Raw genomic sequence first — 22,287 nt, forward strand, 5'->3', positions numbered from 1 at the left:
ATGTCTAATTGCATGTGTTTACTCGGTTTGCCTACCTTGTGGTTTCCTTGTATACTTTCCTGGCGTTCTAGACGGAGTGGAACTTACGGCGGTTAGACGACTAAAGGGGAAAATCTTGTCACTGTCCTACGAGACACACGCAGAGCACGACTAATATTCGGAAGGTGATGAGGATAGAGACGGGCGCCTTGTACTGTGAAGGAATTTTGCGGTGAAATGAGTTTTGGCATGTAGAAAATGCACTTCGAATCATGATAAAACTTTGAGTGTTTACTCGATTTAAATATAGGAACATATCAGGTTTATTATGGTATGGTAAAACCAATATTTTGTGACTGATTTTTGATCAGATTTAAACTATGGTTTTGTATGTATAGAACGAAATATTAAAAGGCTGTTGAACAATACTTTTTTTTTGGTTTTCATATTAATAGTTTATGAAGGCTTTAGTTTTTTAATTATATTTCTTTCGAATTTTTAATTTGTGTTATAATTTGGAGAAGCAAACACACAAGATTCTTTTTTGATATTTAACTATTCAAAAATATTTCGTGTTTCAGAGTATTCATTTCTTAAGGAGAACGGTGATTCATTTAGATCCATTACTAGAAGGAAAAAAAGTTCAGAGGCTGGAGTGAAGCATACCATGATATCTTCCAGTTCTACATGACTGCTGCCATTCTTTGTTGTACTTTCTAAACCCCATCCTTTTTTGCTTTCTATGAGCCTTTTTTTTGTTCCCGATTATTGATTATCATTCAGGGCTCTGCAAGAATACAAAATCATATGACAGGAAAGCAAGAGCTGCTCTTCTGAATAGCAAGGAACTGTCATTATAGTAATTTCTATACATGGAATTGGTATCTGACATTTTGTAAATATGTTATTAGTCTGTTGCATTATAAGCGCACTTTAGTTTAACATTTATTTAAATATCAAGTTCTTCGTATAAATCGCTTTCCAAACTTATCATTCACAATGATACCACTTCTTCCACTCAAAATTATTTACAATTTCACACTTAAACCATGCATTACAGATGTTGATCCAATATTTTATTATCATTGTTATGATTATTAGTAGATTGTGATTTTCTGGATTATTTCAGCTTGAAATTTCTGTTTAACAGATAGTCGCAACACCATTACCCATTTATCTTTGCTTGTAAATCTTTCGAGAGTCGTAAGAACAAAACGAAACAACCCTTTTATACGACTTAAGGATTGCAAAAGCTACTACGAGATAGTAGCATCTTTGTGACCCCATTTCAAAACTAACTTCTGTGATATCTACACACATCTTTGCCCTTTTTGTCTTCGTCATCGCGCTCACAAGGACACCAAACGAAGCTCAAAGGAGCTGGGAATGTGTGACGCTCTGTTTGGATTGGGATCATCAGCATCATGGATTTAAATTTTACCGAAGATAATACTACCGAATCTGTGACAGACGATGAAGACTGGGAAGCCTTCGAAATCGCAAATATTATTCTTTCTTTAGCGGTTATCACAGCGACTGGTGGTAAGAATATAGTTTTCACTGGAATACGTTGTTTGAGAAAAGATACCTTTTTATTAAAGTATTAATTCAGGTTTTTAAAAAAATCGATACTTCAGAAAGTACATGGAAAATACTTATAAATCTGACAGCATATGTTTGCCATTTCAAAGAATAACAACAAAAAATTCTTAAAGCACTACCGATATGTTTAGGCCTAATTGGCCTCATAGCCTTAGCTGCTTCAGCCCTAATACCAAACAACCATAATTATAAGCTTAGACTTAAGGGAAACCTGGAGATCAAGCTTTTTGCTTTATTTTATTTAACACAATTTAGTAAATGAACAGTTACGTTCACACTATCAGAATAAAATTTCTTGAAAGAATGGTCAAAAACAAATTATGTGATATGAATAGTATGTTCCAAGTCACATAAAAACAACCCTCCTAAACATAGTTTTTTTTTTTTTTTATTTAAAGATTATGAAAAAACAAGATAAAATATGAATAGCATATAAGACTCATGACGTACTGGTTGTGTATTTTTCAAGTATTTGCCTTCCAGTAAAGTCATTGTATTATTATTTTAATGCGATCTAATACAGCTTATTCGACTGAAATAATTATTCATCTGTCAATTTAAAGTCTGCTTTCTAGTTTTGATCATGAGAATAAATTTGGATTAGATTTGTGTTGGCAGGAAAAAAAAAAAAACGGTAAAAAAAAAAAAAAGACGCACTACTTCGAATTGCCAAAGTTACAGTGATAGAATGGAAGGTTTCTATATAAAAGTATTTATTTAATGCAATCCTTTTACACGCTATACGATTAACCGATATCTAAGAGGATTTTCATAGCTACAGATCATTAATTATTTATATTTATTTCGTTTTTTTTTTTTTTTTTTTTTTGTTATTCAGTGTGATTCTACCTGATTATTCAAAGCTAATACGTACAATATTTAGGAACTATTAATCAAAGTAGAATTGCAAATGCTCGCATAAATTTTTTCTAAAGAAATTGATTCAATAAATGTAATTCAAGCCATGGTGTATTTTCAGTTACTCTGAATTTTGGAAGCCATTGCTAAGAAATTTGGAAATATTCAACTTGAGTATTAATTTTCTGCGCTAACGGGATGCATTTAGTCAGGAGCATGCTTATATTACAAAAGTATTAAACAGCTAGAGACGTCAACGAAAGAATACACTCGATGAAAATTAAATTACGCATTGAATGCATGTCATAGCCAAGGATTGAAATGTGAGATTTTTGATGCATGAAAACCAAACTTGGTGCAGAATAATGGGATGGTTGTTACTGCATTGAGTATGAGTGCATAGCATTTCAGAAGCTTCTTTAAATTTAGTAACAAAACAGTAATGTTCAACATACGATATTTCTCTTTTTGGTCAAACTATCGAATGATCTTCATTGGCAGTGTGAAAAGCTACCTTGGCTTTTTTTTCGCATCTTAAAAATGCTCTGACATGCGGATTTCTCCTGAACATACCGTTTTACCAGCATAGCAATGCCTCACAAACAGTGGATTTTGTAGACGCTTGTCTTCTTGGGTAGGATGAGATGTCAGAGGCTGTAAGATTCAGGAGATCTTGTATAGTGAAAGGGACCTTTATCTCATGATGAAACTGAGAAATTTTGTTCATCAACATTGTAGATGTAAGGTGAGTGCTCCTTTGAAGTCTTATTAGTCGATATCTTGGGTTAGGTTTGCAAAATATTGATTATCACTGGGTGAAGTAACGAAGTTCTTTCTTTTACTTTCTCTTTTTTTTCTATTTGTTAGAGATGTCGTAGGCTCTGTTGCATAGTCTTTTGATTAATTCTGCCTTCTGAAATGCATGGCGGTGAGAAGCATGGTGGAATCTACCAGTGTTGTGTTTTCTCTGTACATCGAATAAGTAACTCTATTGTAATCTAACTCGTAATATTCATAAACTAGCGGTACCTTTGAGTTCCATTGTAGATGCCAGAGATTCACCCATCTACAATCTGCCCAAATATATATTATTTGTGGTGGCAACAAACAGAAAAAGTAGAACTAGTCATCTAAAACAGCTTAGACTTCATTGAGCAACGAAAGAAATAGTGATAAAAATCATCATACCTTCTAGCATGCTTAACTATTATTCGCCTATTCTGGTGTGTGTGTGTGTATATATATATATATATATATATATATATATATATAGTCAGTCAAGTTTGCACCTGCAAGTGTTACTGCAAGTCTAGCTGACTCTGCACTTAGTGCAAGTCAGGCAACTCGTGATAAAGGGAGTATAAGCTCTGATCACTATTCTTAATATTTACCATTAATTCAAAGCACGTCTCCTGGAGGAGATGTATGATGCTATGTATTAAAGGCATGGGCCACTACCCAGACCGGTTTCGACCTTTATTGAGGTCTCGTCAGTGGGAGCCAAGCTAAGAAATACTAAGTTTTAAGTAATACAGAGCTTATAAATATTTTACCAAAACAAGTTACCATAAGGTGCTTTGACCTTATTAAATAAAAATCTCAGGATGAGAGATAGAGGTAAATATTAAGACTAGTGATCAAAGCTTATACTCCCTTTACCACGAGTTGCCTTGACTTGCACTAGGTGCAGGGTCAGCTAGACTTGCAACACTTGCAGGCGCAAACTTGACTGACTTGTCTGTTTGCTTACTTGGGAAATGGGGTAAAAAAAACGAGGTTTATATTTAAAATAGCTTGGTATCTTTAATATATATTATACCCAAGGTAAAAAAAAACTTTCTATATATATACTTACTTTAAGTTTTCATCAGATTTCATCATCTCACTAGGTTCAAACAACGTATTGGAAGCGGTTCAAAAGCTATCTTAACAGCCCACACTCCAGTATAAAATTTACTCTTGGACGTGAAAACAGAACATCACCTTTCCTTGACATTCTCCTAGAAGTGTCCAAAGACAATAGTTTACTTATTCAGTATAAAAAATCTACTAACAATGGCAGATCCCAACATGCCTCTTCTCACTACCACACCTTGCAGAGAATAGGAATATTCTAGACTCAAAGGAACAAAGTGTATATCTCCAGCATGAAAGGAAGAAATAAATACAAAGAACTTAATTTCCTCATCCATACATTTTCCCTTAATGGATATAGGAACAAGGCGATAAGCAAGATTTCGAATTCACCAAGGTATCGATAACTAAAAAGTTCAAAGGTGCAGTCATCCTTCCTTACATGGAATTTTTCTGTTTCCTTAAAGTTATGAGATAAAGATGGCTTTCCCTCCACTGTACGATATCGCCAGATTCTTAAAGCCTCCAAAATCTCCTGATCACCACTCAAAAAACTAGATCATTAAGATCCATTGTTTTCCTGCGACATTTTCTAGGATGGTTAAACCAGAAGTTCCGAAGAAATCCACATGCCAGAGTATTTTTTTTTTTTTTAAAGTGGTAGGAAAAAACATAAATCCGATTTTTCTTTACATAGTAATGAAGGTCATCTGGTATTCTGGAAAAAAAGTGTTGTATATTGAAGATAGATGTTCTGTGAGGAAATTAAAAGAAGCTTCTGAAATACTATGCGGTCATACCCAAAAATTCCTTGGTGCAGGATGATGACATCAAGTTATCATCCTGCACCAAGTTTGGTCTTCATTAATTAAAAATTCACATTTGCAGATCTTGTCTATGATACGCATCACGTTGTAGAACGTGACAATACCAGCTATACACTTGCTTTCACACGTTCATTATTTATTTTAATTTTCATTCATTGCATTATTTGTTATTGTTTACTGTGATACATCTCCAGCTATTTACTCTTATAAGAACGCTCCTGACGAAATGTATCTGTATGCAACGAAATTATTCGAGTTTTTTTTAGGTTTAATACTTTTTTTATATTAGCTATCATCATGTGGCCATTATACCAGCGACTTTTTTACGAAGGTTTTTACGAAATTCAAATTTTTTTATAGGTAGCGTAGTACTGCAAATACTCACATGTGTAAAACCAGACAAGAAAATTTTACATTTTGGAGATATCTCTCTCCATAACCCTAGCTACACTTCATTCTTGGGAACATCGTGTAATTAGTTCCAATGCCTATGGCTACACAATAATTTCATCTATTAAATACACCACTACAGATGTCATAGTTTTAGGTCAATGCGTTATGTCTGTGAATTGAGTGGATTTGTTTCCCTGGCGTGATGGAAAAAACAGTTTTTGGGAGAGTGGGGTGGGGTGGGGGGAAGCTGTCGCTTATGAGACTGGCTAACGTTTTAAGTTAAAAAGTACTTTTGAAGATTTTTCAAGTCCAAGACAGGGTTCGAAATCAGGTCTTTGCAACCAAACCAACTAAGGTGCATTATGTCTGCAAATTGCATGTGCTTTTCTGATGAAAACATTAAGTTATGGAGAGGAAAATCTTTGTCAGAGACCGGTTAGCTCACCTTCCGTAGAAAAGTCCTTATGTCGTAAATTGGTTTAGGGTAAAAGTTATCGATAGCGTAGACCAGCATTCAATTGGATACATTAGTGAAAGAAAGAAAGGCAACTCCTACTGAGAGTGACATAGAACAGAGGGGGGGGGGACGGTAGAGGATAGGAACAAAGGAGGAATCTGATGACGTGTTTTTGCTGAAGACAGAGCGATGGAAGCTGTTGCAGAGAAGAGAGGTAAATGGAATGAAAGAGGAGTTGGTTCAGTAAGTTTGTGGCTGTTTCGTAAATGGGTATTGACATAACAGCTGCTCTTGTTGTTACAGCTTTTTGGAAGAAACGGAGGAAGGACAGGGGCTAAATCAGCAGAGCATTATCTATGAAAGTACCTGAATAACAAATATAAGGCAGAAATTTAACGTTCATGAGGGAGGGATTGGAATGAGAGAGAGAGAGAGAGAGATCATCAATTAGTCCTATTGTCCTCTTCTGAATACATAACGCAGTCATAGAGAGGATTTAAGTGCACCACCAAAAAATGTATGAGCAGTATTTCATGGTTGGACGGATTGGAAATTTTACAATGTCAGCAGTTGCACAGATGAAAAGTAGTGCCTTGAGCGAAAAAGTACACGTTTTTTGGTGGGTGCAGATGTGTTTGTGCAAGAAAAAGCTGGAGGTGTATGTCAACCCAAGAAGGGATATGTTTGGTTACCTGGGTATTATTTAGAGTAAGTTCCGTAAGATCGTTCTTGCAAGAAACTAGGATGAATTTTGGTAACACTTAAGTCTATAAGATTGTCCTTGTCCTACTGAAATATGTCAAGAGATCAGATTTTAGGGCATTGATTATGGTTGATGTTAATGCTTCTAATAATTGGGCACTATATGGTAAAGAGGAAGGAAGTGTAACTTATCACAGTACGCTTCATATTTGTCGTATGGATAGGACCTGAAATCAATGAGATCAGATCATGTATATACAGAAAGAAAGAAGATAGTGGGTAAAAGTAGAGTCTTGGGATACTCCTGCATTTGGTGGGGTCATCTAAGTAGAGGAAACCGCCTACCTCAATATGCGAAGGCAGATTATGGGATACTTAACTGGCCTTTATACCAGACTCGATCAAATGCTTGTTTCTAAACGTGAGTTTCTCGACCTTTCCGTGATTTGAATCCAAAAGTGGGTATAGTGAAGGATAGATTAGCAGTGGATCGAGAGTGGCGAAATCCATACTGCCGGTCACTAATTTGATCGACTGTTTCTAGGTGGTAGAGAAGTTTGCTGTTGATGATCTTTCTCACTCTTTTTCAGAATGGGCTAAATGTAGGGTTGTTCCAAGCAGTAGAGTAGATGCCATTTGAGTAAGAAAGAGTGAGGAGGAAACAATATGGTTAGTTCTGGAGCACAATAGGGAGATACTATCAAGACAAGATGCTTTTTCATGTTTTTGAGAATTTTCTGATTTCTTTTCTGTAGAAGACTAGGGATGGCATTGTAGTATGTGGATTGAGAGTGAATATCGTATCAATGTATCTCGCTATATTTTCGATTTGTTTTCTTCTGCAAGGCAGCATCAGTCTCCGTAAACTTTGTGACATTAACATATATTGGATCTGAACAGTGAATATGGTATTCAGTTAGTCGTTCTCTTTTGTTTAGCCTGCATTCCTGGTTTTGGTTCATAAGCTAGCAATATGTGTATACTCTTTCTTTGTTTGGAGACGCAAATTAAGATCACGAGTATTAAGAGAGAGAAACCAAACTCCCATCTTTGCTTTATAACAGCCGCAACCTTTTTCGAAAGATTGTTCACTAATTTATAATTAAAAAAAAAAAAGCATTCCTTTAAAGCAGCGACTAGCTGAACGGTTGAAATAGGGAATGACTGCTGTGTGCTAATCTGTTCTTCAATCTCATTCCACAGACAATATAAAGAACTGAATATCAGGAGTTGTCAATTAAGACAATGTTGGAAGTTATTTACATCAGTAGTCTCTATGCAGTTAAGGGTAAATGCCCCCGTTTTTTTCCAACAAGCTGAGTTCGTATTCCACCTTGACACGGATTTCTTACTTAAATCCTTTCCAGATAAGATGAGAGCGGTGGAAATTTACTCGTGACGTCTTAACAAAAAGAAAGTTTATCATCTGTTGTGCGCCTCCTTGTTTAATTTAGAGCAGTGTTTCCATTCGATACATCTAACTGTCGCCCCACCCATAGCAGTAGGGTACTATAAATTTCAACCTTTTTGCAAGCGAGATTATTATTATTATTTTTTTATTTTTTAAAAAATCTTCCATCAGCTGTTCTGATAAACCATATTTTGTGTATGTAGCATTATTCTTTTGGTTTCAGTACAGCAGACTTTGAAAAAGAAAAAATAAAAAGCTGAAACCAATTGTCACCTTATACTTCGGATGTATGTAAAATTTGAGCAAGTGAATTCGGCGATAGAAAACATTTATATTGGGTGAATTAGCATATTAATATATTTTGTATAGATATTTGTATTTAATACATGTATTCAGTCGAGCAAGCATGTGGTTTTTTTCATTTAAATTCTAATGAGACCTTACTGGTGATTACATGATTGCAATAGATAGACGAAATCGAAGACCGGTATAAATAATTTGACCAATCGTCTTGTAATGGGAGACATTGTTCATAAATTACAATAAATAAAATACCTTGAGGTGATTGCTATACAGATATTAATTAACATAATGTGTGTAGGAAGCGAACAGCAGTAAGCGTAAAATTTGTGGTGTTCTTATACAGCAAGTATAAGACCACAAAACGCAAAACAAACATTTTGAAAAGAGATTTTTTTTTGGGGGGGGGGGTTGTCTTATACGTCTAGTCACCTTATATGTTATCATATACTATATTTATTTCTTAATTGGCTACATTAATCTATTGAGAATGAGAAAAGCACAAAAGAGTATTTTTAAGCGCTGCGTCTATGTGTGTGTGTGTGTGATACGTAAATATAAGTATATAAATTAAGCTAAAATTTTAATAATAATAATAATAATAATAATAATAATAATAATAATAATAATAATCGGACATCTCTATAGAGCCCAAAAACTCATCAAGGCCCAAACTAATCATTATTCACACCTATCAAGAGTTAAAATGTCCCCCCTCAACACACACAATACACTCGAAATCACTTCAAGCGATCCTCCACTCATTCACTCCTCGTAGCAAAAAAAAAAAAAAAAAAAAAAAAAAAAATCGGGTCCTTATTAACTACACTCTTACTCAATTTTCGACGATGTCCTGTCTTGCTATAATTAAAAACTTTACCCTGCATCCATTCTATAAAACGTCTTTAGCATCGTATATTTTTTTTATCATATCCCCCTCTCTTCTATCTGTCAATTTTGGTAACTAACCATCAATCTATCCTGAAACGATTTTGATCACCGACGTCTGAATTATCTCCACCACTTCAACATCCCCAAGAAACCCAGGCGACGAAATCTAAGCACAGTAGTCCAAATGAGGCCGTATCAAAGCTTTATAAAGGACAAAGAATTCAAGTAATCTGCTGTGCTGTTTTGCCAGTTTCTTTAAATATGGCTGTTAAGCTTCAATTCCCTGTCAACCACAAATCTCTGGCTTCGTTAATTCCCAGAAATGAAGTTTTAGTTAATTTAGATAACTTTTTAGTTAATATGTACGTGTTTAGCTAAATTTTTAAAAAATAGCTAAAAAAGTTTACCTTAATTAATTAATTTTTTTTTTCATTTTTGATGAATACATTTTGAAACAATTATCTATGCACACGTTACTATAATGATTTTCATGTATGGCTGTAATAATTTATATTGATAATTACGTTTTCGTAAAAAAAAAAGACTGGTTCGAGACTAACCAGTTGATTCAATCACCGGTGTGCGTCGCATTCATTACACAACAAGCATTTACAGACTTCAATATTGAAATAATCTTTTGTAAAACAACAAATCAAGCAATACGTTCTCATATCAATTATTTAAAAACATTAAATATCAAAAAAATTGAAAACTGTTATTAGAAGGCTAATAAATATTTTCACTGTATTTTCCCCCTAGCTTTGATAAGATTTCAACTGAAAAAGATACGACTTCCGTACACTGTCATCCTGCTCATATGTGGTGCTTTAGTTGGCCTAATATCTTCCAAAATTCCTTCAGTAAAAGCATATACAATCCTCGCTAGAATGCATCCGCAGTTAATCTTGCATGTGTTTCTACCCATACTGATATTCGAATCGGCTTTCGCCATGGATGCACATACTCTAACAAAGGTATTTCTTCAGTGCACAGTGTTGGCCATTCCAGGTTTATGTAAGTAAAATGTTTATGTCAGTTAATATCTGCCTATCCTTCGTTTCAATATAATACGTTTATTCATAAAGGTTCTGATTTTATAAGATTTTCAATTTACAGCATGTTTAGGTAAGAATAATATCTGTAGTTTTCGTACATATCCTTGTTACGTGTTCATTAAAATACAAAATAAATAAAATAATAATAATAATAATAAAATAAAAAGAACTTAAAATATGCAATATAAATAATAAAAATAAATAATAAAACACAAATAATAAAAATAAATAATAAAACACAAATAATAAAAATAAATAATAAAAATAAGTAAATAAATAACAATAGATAATTAAAAATTAAAGTTATTTAAAGTATTATTTGCATTCACACTGTAATATTAGTGGACTGCAATGCCACCTGGTGAATTTACAATACGTATAGCAAATTATTACCTTATAATCTACTATACGTAACGAAATAAACAAGAATATTTAATGCACAAATGATTTATATATGTTGCTTCGTTTTCAACTGGTAGATCAAATCTTTGTTGAAATACTAATCAATATTCGACTAGGAGAATAATATCTTGCATTCTTCGAATCATTCGTAGAATTCCACATTGAATGCAACACCACATTACCTAATTTGATGTATCAAGGCTGATGACCCACATCACAGAGGGTGCTATTTTTAACGATCTAATCCGTTGTGATGAATGTAAACAACTGAGCCATTGAAATTCCTTGCGGTCAAACCGTCATCATTCATTGTCAACTAACTTCCCGCTAAAAGTTTTTTTTTTAATTTATTTTTTTAAATGATTACTCCATTGCTACCTCAACCATACATTTCCTAGACATGGTTGATCTAATTGATTCCTTTTTATTTTCTAGTCGTTTATTTCCTGCTTACTTACAGCTTATCTATCGTGTCATGGCTTACTTTCTAGTTCCAGTCTTATCCATCGTGTACTTTTATAATGCCGACGTGTTCTGTCAACTGTCAGTTTTGTTTTTCAACGATTTTAACCTTGATCATTTTTAAATCGCTAATGATAACTTCTACTAAAGTTATTTCCCTTCCTCACTTAAGAAGTAACTGGAGGATAATACGGTTGGATATATATACACACTTCAAATTTCAGTTTCAAAATACATACTAGCTTTAACTCTTTTGATATAAATTCCTTTTGTAGACTAAAAGCTTATGATTACGTAAATTATATTAATTATTTTTCTATTTATATTACTTTATTTATTATGTTTACTACGTAACAGCAGATAATAATATTCTTCGGTGATTTCCAAGACCTTAAGGGAATCGAAAGGGCCGAAATGTTCAGGAATGTATTTTGCTCATAAGATGCGTGCTCTTCTAACTAGTTAGTCTGTTTGAGAGATAAAAAAAAAAAAACCCTTTCAACTTCCGTATCAGAGGGCCGTCGTAATCCACTAACCAACTAAGAATGTCTAGAAGCGGCATGTTTCAAGGGTGGCAAAAATTGGGAAAACTTCATCACAACTATAAAGACACCGTTTTTGTGTTTTTAATTTTACATATTTTCTTTAAGGGACGGCAAAATAGTGCTTTCCCAGGAGTGCCATATACCCTAACAACGGCCCTGCGTTTAGGGATTCAAACCCTAATCTTTCCAACTTAAGGAAATTTAAAAAAAAAGTCAAATAAAAATATTATTTTAACTAATTTCAAACCTTCAACATTTTAATTGAAAAAAAAGCAAATTTTCTAAAAACAGTAACTGCCAATGAGGTTTTTTTTAAGTTGTCTACTCATTTCTACATACAACTTTAAGTTCTTGTTTATGTTCCTTTTTTTATATAGAAGATACAATTCTTTCTTACAACATAAATCTTACATAAACTGCTCAGTTTCAGTGAAGTCAGAGTAGATAGAACTATTTTTAAAATAAATATCTTTTATAATAACCAAAGCTTGGGGGATGGGAGGAAACCCAAATGGGTTGCTCTGAATACAGAATAAAGAGCCGTGGACCAAATGATGTAGCAGAAGCATGGCAAGCTAGCTACATTATTATGCCAGTAACTTCCATGAGCCGGAGAAAGTCTACAAACAGATAATGCTACTGCGTACGGGACAGCCGACGCGCCTACTCAAAGACCACATAGAGTAGGCGAGAAATCAGCAATGTGGTCAGTCAAGGACGTGAAACACGTAGCCACCCTCAACATAAGATCATTATACCGACCTGGAAAACTGTAATTAGTCCAAGAAAATTTAAAAAGACTGAAATGGAGTATTTTAGGTTTATCAGAGACACATTAGTGCGGGGATGGATTTATGGATTTACCAGAAGACTATACGTCTCAGGAAGAAAAGATAACATACACAGAGAAGCAGTTGCATTATTAATTGAGAAGAAACTTACACACTCAGTAATTGAAATTTAACCAGTGTCTCCTAAAATAATCACAGCCAAACTTCAAGCAAAAGAAAAAGTCAAGCAATTAAAATAATCCAAATATATGCATCAGACAGTAACCATTCAGAGGAAGAAATAGAAAATTTCTATGAACAACAACAGGAAATAGATAATTCCAAAAAATAGAGAACTCATGATAGTGATCGGAGATTTTAACGCTAAAATAGGACAGTTCACAGCAGACAAAAAAATATGTGATGGGGAAATTTTGATACGGAGAGCTTAACGACAGAGGAGATCAATTACTCCACTTCTGTAAAGCAAACGATCTAATGATTGCAAACACATTGTTCTATCAACGCCCTACTAATAAATATACATGGACATTCCCAGATAGTAATATAAAGAACTGCATAGACTATATCATCATAAACAAACAATGGAAAAGATCAGTAAATAATGTACGAACATTAAGAAGCTTTGATTTCGACACTTACCACAAAATATTAACTGCCAAAGTGAAGATAAAATTCAACAGGAAAAACAATATCAGAAAAGAAGAAAACAACCTATCAAAACTAAAAGACAGCTCAAGCAGAAGTCGATTTTTAGAACAGATGTGCTTGAAATTAAAACCCTCCATCTTCCAGAACAGCGGAAAATACTGGGAAGAAGGAAAAGAAACAGTGTTATCAATTGCAAAAGACACTCTAGGTACCAAACCCAAAATAAACAAACAGTGGATAACCCAAGAAATCGTAGCTACAATAGAAGAGAAAAGAGAGGCCAAGATACTTGTCAACCAACAAAACAATGAAGAGAATAGAGAACAATACAGAGCACTAAAAAACAAAGTTGATAACCTCTGCAAAAAATCCAAAGAAAAATGGTTAGAAGAAAAAGCTAAGAAATGCCAAGCATACCAATAAAACAACCTAAAAGTCTTCCATGATACTATAAGAGAAATTACAAAAGAATTCTCAGCAAAAGCAGTAATAATGATAAACAACAAGATGACTGAAATCGGGAATATTGAAGATATAAGAGAAATTTGGTCATACCATTTTAAGACTATCTTTCACCAAGGAAACAAAACTACAATGTCAACAATAGAAGTAAATAACGACCACCCAAAACTTTTACAAGAAGTTAGATACGCAATAAAACAGATGAAAAGCAATAAAACACCAGGCATTGATACTATCCCTCAGTACAGTAACGAGGGTGTGAAGTGTCTGTGGCAAGTGTCTAACTTGTGCCCCCAACCCAAAATTGACAAAAATTTTGAAATATTTAAATGTAACAAGTTAAATTTTACTAAATGCAATATGCTAAATACTTACTATTAACCACATCAAAATGAGTTGCAGTATGTTGCAAAATTTGGGTGTCTAAAGCGGTGTATTGTCGAAATTTAAAAACACAATATAAAATAGCGACTTTTATATCTATTTATTTATTTTTATTTTTTACATTTTTTATGTTTTGCGCCCCAAACCTAGTTGCACACGTGGCGAGTGCCTCTTTCGCCACGCACTGGTTATGGCACTGTTATCCCTACTGAACTGTCATATGGAATCTGCACATCAATAGAATATTTAACAACCCTATTCAATAAAATACTACAAACAGGAGAGATCCTAGATGACTGGAAAGATCATCCCAATATACAAGATAGGAGACAAAAGAGACTGCAGAAATTACAGACCAATCAATTTACTCTCCCACACCTATAAAATATTCATAAGAATTATACAAAATAGATTAAAAAAACACCTATGAAGAAATGATAGGCATAGAACAAGCTGGTTTCCGAGGAAACTATTCAACAATAGACCAGATTTTCACATTGCACCAACTAGCAGAGCTCAGCTGGGAAGACCATGAAGAATTATATTGTTGTTTTGTGGACTTTAAACAAGCTTTCGATAGCATCAACAGAGAAATCCTTCTTAAAGTTCTACTAGAAAAAGCAATAGACAAATATATAATACAGTTTCTGATAAAATATTACTCTAAGACAAATTCGATAATTAAAAAGGACACACTCACAACAGAACCCATAAAGATCCAAAAAGGAGTAATGCAAGGATGCCCATTATCCCCATGCCTATTCAACATATATCTAGATGAAGTTGTAAAGAAGGCAATAGACGATGAGCCCGGAATCGATGGCAATGATTTAAACATAAGTAACATCAAATATGCGGATGAGCTCGTCCTTATTGCAAGAACCCCAAACTATAAAGGTTGATAAACAAGTTAAACGAAACCTGTAAAACATATGACATGACAATACATATACAAAAGACAAAAGTGATGAAAATAGGGAGGAACAGAACTACCATCTCAGCCACCATAAATGGAGAACAAATAGAACATGTAGACAACTCATATACCTTGGATCAAAACTAACAGAAACAATAGATGAACTCAAAGCAAATCAAACACCGAATAGCGATAGGATGGACCACCATGGGGAAAATTACAGAAAATCTGGAAAACAAACAAGATATCTAAGCAAGCCAAAATGAAATTATATGAATCAATAATTATACCAACAGTCATCTATGGGGCAGAAGCGTGAACAGTTACGAAAAGAGAGGAGAAAAAAACTGCAGGCATTTGAAATAATATGCTTAAGAAAAATAAATAGAACAAGTTGGATAGAAAAGAAAACAAACAGCACAGTCAGACAAGAATTATTGTATAAAAAGAGAATAATAGAAAAAAATTAGAAAACAACAACTGAGATGGTTTGGCCACACTGTACGCCTGGATGCAGACAGACTTCCTAACGTCCTAATCAATACTTTTCTAACTGAAAAAAGAAGACCTGGAAGACCAAGAATTACCTGGCTGAAATTAATAAAGAACATCTCGGGATGCAGAACATATAAGGAACTTTTTCGAACAGCAAGGAATAGAGAAGACTGGAAGATCCTACTCAAGAGAAGATTCAGCCCGTCTTAGACGGAAGAGAAGAAGAAGAAGAACCAAAGAGGATCTATTCCCCTTTCTTGCTCGTTGACGCATGCTAACATGAATATATATATTTGGAAGATGATAGTTTGTCACTTAGCTGGAAGATGGCGCTGAGCTATGAATTGTCTCGGGCAAGTTCATTTCTGTTACAGAGATACTTTTTCAGAAACAGATAATTACAGAAATTAAAAATGTTGCTTTTAATTTTATTATTTTCAAATATCATATGAATCGACAGTGACACGCAGGCCTAACCATTATATTATACACACCTAAATATTATTTTATCACTAATATTTGGTGAATTGTTTATGTATCACTGAGTGAACGATCCATGCTTTTCGTTCCTATTCGATTTTCCCACGAAAGTATTATGAATATGTATATGTATTCATTCCTATAAATATGAACATTAAATAAAATGTCACTTACTAGACTTGCAGTATAACTGAAGGGGCTGACGTTAAAGCAGCACAAACTCCTGAGTTCAGATCAGTTAGTGTATGTGCCTTTGGCATCTTACAGCAAACTTGTACTTGACTCTAAGTTGCATTTTACTTCCTGTATTGCCAAAATTTCATGCGCCAGTAGTATTCTCATTATGTTTTTATGTCATAACATATAAGAACATGTTGCAACTTTATGTATTCTAATGTGGCAATTCAAAAATCCTTGCATGACTCGCTTTCAACTAAATAAAATGGGTGCTGTTGAATAAAACTTTCTGCTTTGTTAACCACAGAACTAGTAAGAAAACGGCAATTTTTTCGCTTGACTAGCATTTATTTAACTAAATATATTCACAAATCAAACCCGAACAAAAGTTGACAAAAATGTATTTATAAGTTCTAATTTGCCGACCTAGTCAGCAGAGTGGTTAACTTATTTACTCTCCAGGTTATGGGTTCGAATCTCACCATGATCATGGATGTTTGTAATTGTCCTTACGTGGGAGATGAATTTTCATTGTCCAGTGTGAGACCACCGCTCCGTTTATCGGAGGCTTGAAATAGCCTCAAAAGAAAGTTTCATGTTTGGTCTGTAAGGCATCATTTCCATAATACCTAATCCCTTATTCTTGAATGGTATTTTTGCAACTTTTCATGGATGAGGACACGTTAAAATAAATAAAAAATATGAACTGTCGCAGTACTAATTTTGTCCGTATTCTATAGATTTACTGTTCTATCGAATGTTACTATTATCATTAATATCTTTCCCCGGCAACAAAGCAAACTCAGGTAAACTTCTGCATGGATATAGAAGTGGTAAAGTGCATATATAATAATGATTTATTAAATTACCTTCAAATTATGAATTTTAGGATTATATTTAAGTCAGGAGCCCTGTCGTAAAATTCATGACACCCTGTGAAGGTGAAAGGTGTAGAAATTGTCTTATAAGTTTACTGCTGCAATAGTTTCGCTGATAAAGCGAATAGTAAAAAAAAATTGAGCTTTCATTGTGTGACTATCTGCAGAGTAAAATTAAACTGAACAAATATGTTTAAAAGATGGAATCACGCTTTTTAATTATTGAATGAAACCGATTCTAGCAATTCACAGTAGCATGTTATTTGGACTGTTCTTGGAAACAAGCGAAACTTGATCTTCAAGCTTCACATTCTTGGTGTTAATAATACGGGAAAAATTCCGAGTATCTGTACAGCCAGGAGCGCGTCAATAGGGGGGGGGGGGGGAGGAATGTGCATCACCGGGACAGGGGCAAAACAATTCTAAGCGTTCACTTTACTAAACAAACACAGACGTAGCGAAAGAAATTTATAATGCACCTGAGAGACAATCGCCCTTATGAACCTTTACTGTGCGGCATTTGCGAAACCTCGTTGATAATTTTACAAGCCCGCAACAGAAATTTTAAATTCAGTGACATAACTGTGATTTTTCATCCTTTCCCCCTAAAAAACTTCAGTGTGTTCCATCGAGAGTTTTAGATGAGTGTATTTCTACCAATAAATAAATAAATATAAAATAATACAATAAAACACATAAAATATATAATAATAAAGATTGGTCGATTGGTAGAGCCTCTGCTAGTCGCAAAAAATTAAGCAAGTTTGAGCGCGGTTAGTGGTTGGAAGGGGATAATCGTTCGATGCTGTTTTGGCACACTCTCCCTCGATGAGTCTTTGGACTCCCTGGAGGTGTCACATAATAATTAAGAGCCTAAAGCGCGCACACGCTGAGGATTTTCAAAGGGGAAAAATATTTATATATAATAAAACACATAAAATAAACAAATAATAATTACGAGCGGAAGCGCCCTCATACGCACCAATATTAAGCTTTCGATAAGTAAATCAATATTAACCTCTGTTAATTTGAACCAACTTTTACTTGTCTTATGCTAAGATTATCTATTTCTTTATTTATACCAATTAACTAATTTTCTAATTAATTCTCTAATAATACATTATTTTTCTATTATTTAGTGATATCGGCTGCTCTGACTGCTGTTCTTTCCATGAATTTATTCGTCTTTTATAATTGGACGTGGGTTACAGCTTTGCTTTTCGGCTCCATCCTCAGTGCTACCGATCCCGTTGCAGTAGTGGCTTTGCTCAGAGAATTAGGCAAGCAAAATTTGTAATACACTACACTATATATAATACATGGATAAATCGATAATCAGTCAAGAGTGACAAAGCCATTGCTTAAGAATAAAATATTAGTTTATGCAAAACACCATTTCTGTGTTAATTATATATACTGTATATAAAGTATTATTTTATTTATTCTATAATGTATAGTGACAAAACTTAACACTAATGTGTCAGTCGAAATTTTTGCGTTTTTAAAAGCCAAACTAAACCACATTCATCAAGTAGCTTTTAAAGGAATAAACTATTCATATTTTAACAATCTTCTTATTTTTATATTGGGTTAACAGAGTTCATAGTCAAAGAGTAACAAAAAAAAAAAAAAACATTAAACAGTATGAGATCTATTTGGGCTTTATTCAAAGGCTCAGTTTTCAGATGTTTCATAAATGCTGCTCATAAATTACTCCTAGCGCTCTTATGACAATTGGAACTGTTGTGGCTTTCTTGTTCCAAGGTGGTTGAATTTCAATCTCTAGATCCCTACACTTGGTCAGTTTTTCAATCACTTTTTCTTCTGCTGTATTGCCACATCATTAAACCACACATTGTTCGATTACAGTGATGTCTGGCATATTATGTTCCCGATGTCTATCCGCCTGAATTTTAAAGTCCCACAAAACCCTTGCATTTTCAACTGTGTTCCCAAGCGGTTATGCAAGTTTGAAAACCATATTCCAACACAAGTCCCAGTGTACGACTTTTGCTATCTCCGATCTAGCCTAACCGATCATACTTTTGTTTATAGTCTGTATGAGCAATCTAGCTGCAAGGAACTAATTAGATGGTCTTCTGTATCTTCTTTATCTCTTCAAAGTCAGCATTTGCTATCGTTACGGAGCTTTTCTGTCTTCGCCATTATTGCATTCATTTGTAATACTGTTCTTGAGCAGCAAGTATCAAACTTTCTGTCTCTTTCCTGATGTTGCGGTGCTGAAGCCATTGCCAAGTTAAGCGAATGCCAACTTTCCCTTCAATATCTTTCAAATATTGACCCATGGAGTGTTTTATTTTTCCAACTTTCTTATCTTTTTTTTTTTGTCATTTTTCTCTCTTGTACTCTTTGAATCTACTACATTCCACACTTTTTCTTTGTGAGCTTTAATTATCATTCGGTGCTTTACTTGATGTAATCATTATTTCCTTGATTCAATTATTACTTTATTTTCAGGCACATCGAAAATACTTTCCACGGTAATTGAAGGGGAGTCTCTGTTGAATGACGGATCTGCCATTGTAGCCTACGACGTGTTGATTGATTTAGCAATGCCCGGTGCAAGCATTACAGGTATTACAATGTCGCATACATATAATTTTATTTAATTTATTTATTTAATTTGGCTTGTTGCTGCAAAAATACATAAAAATATCCGCATATGAAAGGAGGATTTTCTGTCTATAAAAAAGTAAGACGATGAAATATTCCGTGATTAATACTAGTTTTTGATAGTTTGTAATATTTAATAGTATGAAACGAAGAAAATACTATTAAATATTACTATTAATTAGAAAATACTATTGCTTCTGGACAAATTACACACAAGCACTGATAAAACGATTCATCACATCTTTCATTGCAACGATAGAAATAAGAAAATTCGCAGAAAATTTCGTTTAATTCTTCTCATTTTTAAGAAGAATTTTAAGATCTTTTATTTTTATTTTATTTTTTAATGCAATGAATTGTTCACCGCGAAGCCAAGAGCGGCTTAAAAGCACGATAAAAAGCGACTCCAAGGTCTGTTGTTATTTGTTTTTGGCCGATAAAGAATACCTTAAATTATTTTAAATATTTTAACATTAAATACGCAAATCCGAAATTTTCAAGGTATTAATAAACTTCCGCTTCTAAAAGTCCATCCAATCCAGAATTTAAAAAAAAAAAAAAAAAGCAAATAAAAAACGCTGGTCGTACATAATTAAATTTAATCATCTTCCTTGCTCGGGGGTTGATTCAAACGAATTCACGACCGGATGTATCCTGCCGCCTGGAGTCTGGAAATCCCTGATCTGTTAATAAAACATGCTTCTCGTACTTACCGGAATGCCATCGACTTTAAATCATATAGGATTTCCTGTCATTTTGTGTGTAGCGGAACTGAAATTTATTAACAAATTATCCCCCATACACAGAATTAATTACAGATTTTTTTTTTTTCTTTTGTTTAGGATATTCATATGCGTGCGGTACTAGCATACTGAAATTAATTAATATTAATATTTTATGTGCACTTCTGAATTTAAATCAATAACCGAGAGATTAAGATAAGTTTTTTTTTTTTTTTTTTTTTTTTTTTTTTCAACGAGATGATCGTCTTTCCATTCATTCTGACAAAAAGAGTCACAGGGTTAAAAGGACACAAGGTTAGCCTGGAGTGATACGCAATGTTTTTTGAAGTATGAATTTTCATTATAAGTGGTAGTTTTTAATCTCTTCCGGTATTTACTGTTGTCATGGCAATTTATAATTGAACATTTCACGTTATCGTCTGCGCGCGGCTAATTATTTTATTTTATTTTATTATTATTTTTTTTAACGAGAATGGAAAACTAGAAAATTTATCTTCAGTCATAAACCATAATTCTTTTAAAATTTTTACTTTTAAGATTAATTTTACAATTCATTTTTCCCGATCAATATCATATGCATAAACATTTTATATTTAAAATGAGTTACTCATTAAATAAAGACGCTCTTGATAATAATTTAACCTAGAGGATTAAATAAAATCATTTCTCTACATCTTATCAGAAATGAGCTGTATAAATAATAATAATAATAATAATAATAATAATAATAATAATAATAATAATATATATAAACATTAACTCGATCTTGACAATGAAAATGGACTTTGTTGCTGATTCAATAGGGTTCCCAGCTCAGAATTCTAGGATTATAATTTAGAGTGTTGATTACTTCGAATAATATTAAAGTAATTTTCTAGCATATCTACGAATTTTATCATTATTATTTATAATTTCATTACAGCCGAAGGAATTTTCCTGAAGTTTTGCCAAATTACACTAGGAGGTCCCTTTTTAGGTTATCTGATGGGAAAATTAGCAGTATTCTGTCTCTCTAGAATTTATAATGATGCAGTTACAGAGATCACCGTGACTCTAAGTGCAGCTTATTTAACTTATTATCTGGCGGAAGATATTTTAGAAGTTTCTGGCGTGTTGGCCCTAGTGTGTTTAGGAATGGTCCTGAGTGCCCAGAAAGACAGCATCAGCCCAGAAGTCGAGTCTTTTGTTCACAGGTAAGAAGTTAAATAGAATAATATTATTTTACTACCAGCAGCTACTTTACATGTGCTGATTAAAACTTTGCCTGAAGTATTTTGAATAAAGACTTTTTGAGGTTTTAGTTTGTATGTAAATGATGTCAGGAAGGGCATGAATGGTGATATACAGTCGTTGGAAGATGACGATAATGATGATGCAAGGTTAGGAAGAACTATGAGGAGTAGAATGCTTGCAAGTAGACTTGAATAGACTTTCTGAATGGGGCTACCAGTTCAATGTAAACAATGTGTAAGGTTTTTTAAAGTTTGGGAAGCAGATGGAATGCAGAGTATAAGATTGGTGGGATATCTTAGAGGAGGTGGAGGAGAAGATAGATTTGAGAGTATTGGTGGATAAGAACTTGAAATTTCTGAAACTTTTGCTAAAATTGTGAGAATCATCACAGCGCATTATATGATGCGGAGAACACTGGCATGTAGGAGTAAGGATGTTATGAGTCCGTTATATAAGAGTTTCATCAGAGAGCATATGGATGACTGTGCACAAATTTGGTCATCGGGTTTTCAAAAGGATGAAGCGATGTTGAAAAGGGGTTCAGAGACGATTGACTAAAGTGGTTCCTGGAATGTTGAATACGAAAACAGATTGAGGAAATGCAAATTGCAGAGTCTGGTAGATAGAAAGACGAGGGGGGAACATGATCAAGACATAAGTAGTAAGGGTTATTACCGTATTAATGTGGATCAGATCCTTCATAGA

General features: G+C 33.8%; 1 protein-coding gene across 1 annotated transcript in view; it reads left to right on the top strand.

Moving 5' to 3' along the window:
* Positions 1-1,294: 1,294 nt before the first annotated feature.
* The window catches only part of LOC150102384 (sperm-specific sodium:proton exchanger-like), a 44,824-nt gene continuing 23,831 nt past the window's right edge, over positions 1,295-22,287 (top strand). Inside the window, exons 1-5 of the mRNA XM_090399688.1 lie at positions 1,295-1,521; positions 10,034-10,288; positions 18,112-18,252; positions 19,451-19,567; positions 21,272-21,542. Coding sequence (XP_090255814.1) covers positions 1,404-1,521; positions 10,034-10,288; positions 18,112-18,252; positions 19,451-19,567; positions 21,272-21,542 — 902 coding nt within the window. The 5' untranslated portion in view covers positions 1,295-1,403. The remainder of the gene's footprint in view (positions 1,522-10,033; positions 10,289-18,111; positions 18,253-19,450; positions 19,568-21,271; positions 21,543-22,287) is intronic.

This window comes from Typopeltis vanoorti, chromosome 10, assembly GCF_054136105.1.
Source record: "Typopeltis vanoorti isolate ZY-2024b chromosome 10, IOZ_Tvanoo_1.0, whole genome shotgun sequence".
NCBI lineage: Eukaryota > Metazoa > Arthropoda > Arachnida > Uropygi > Thelyphonidae > Typopeltis > Typopeltis vanoorti.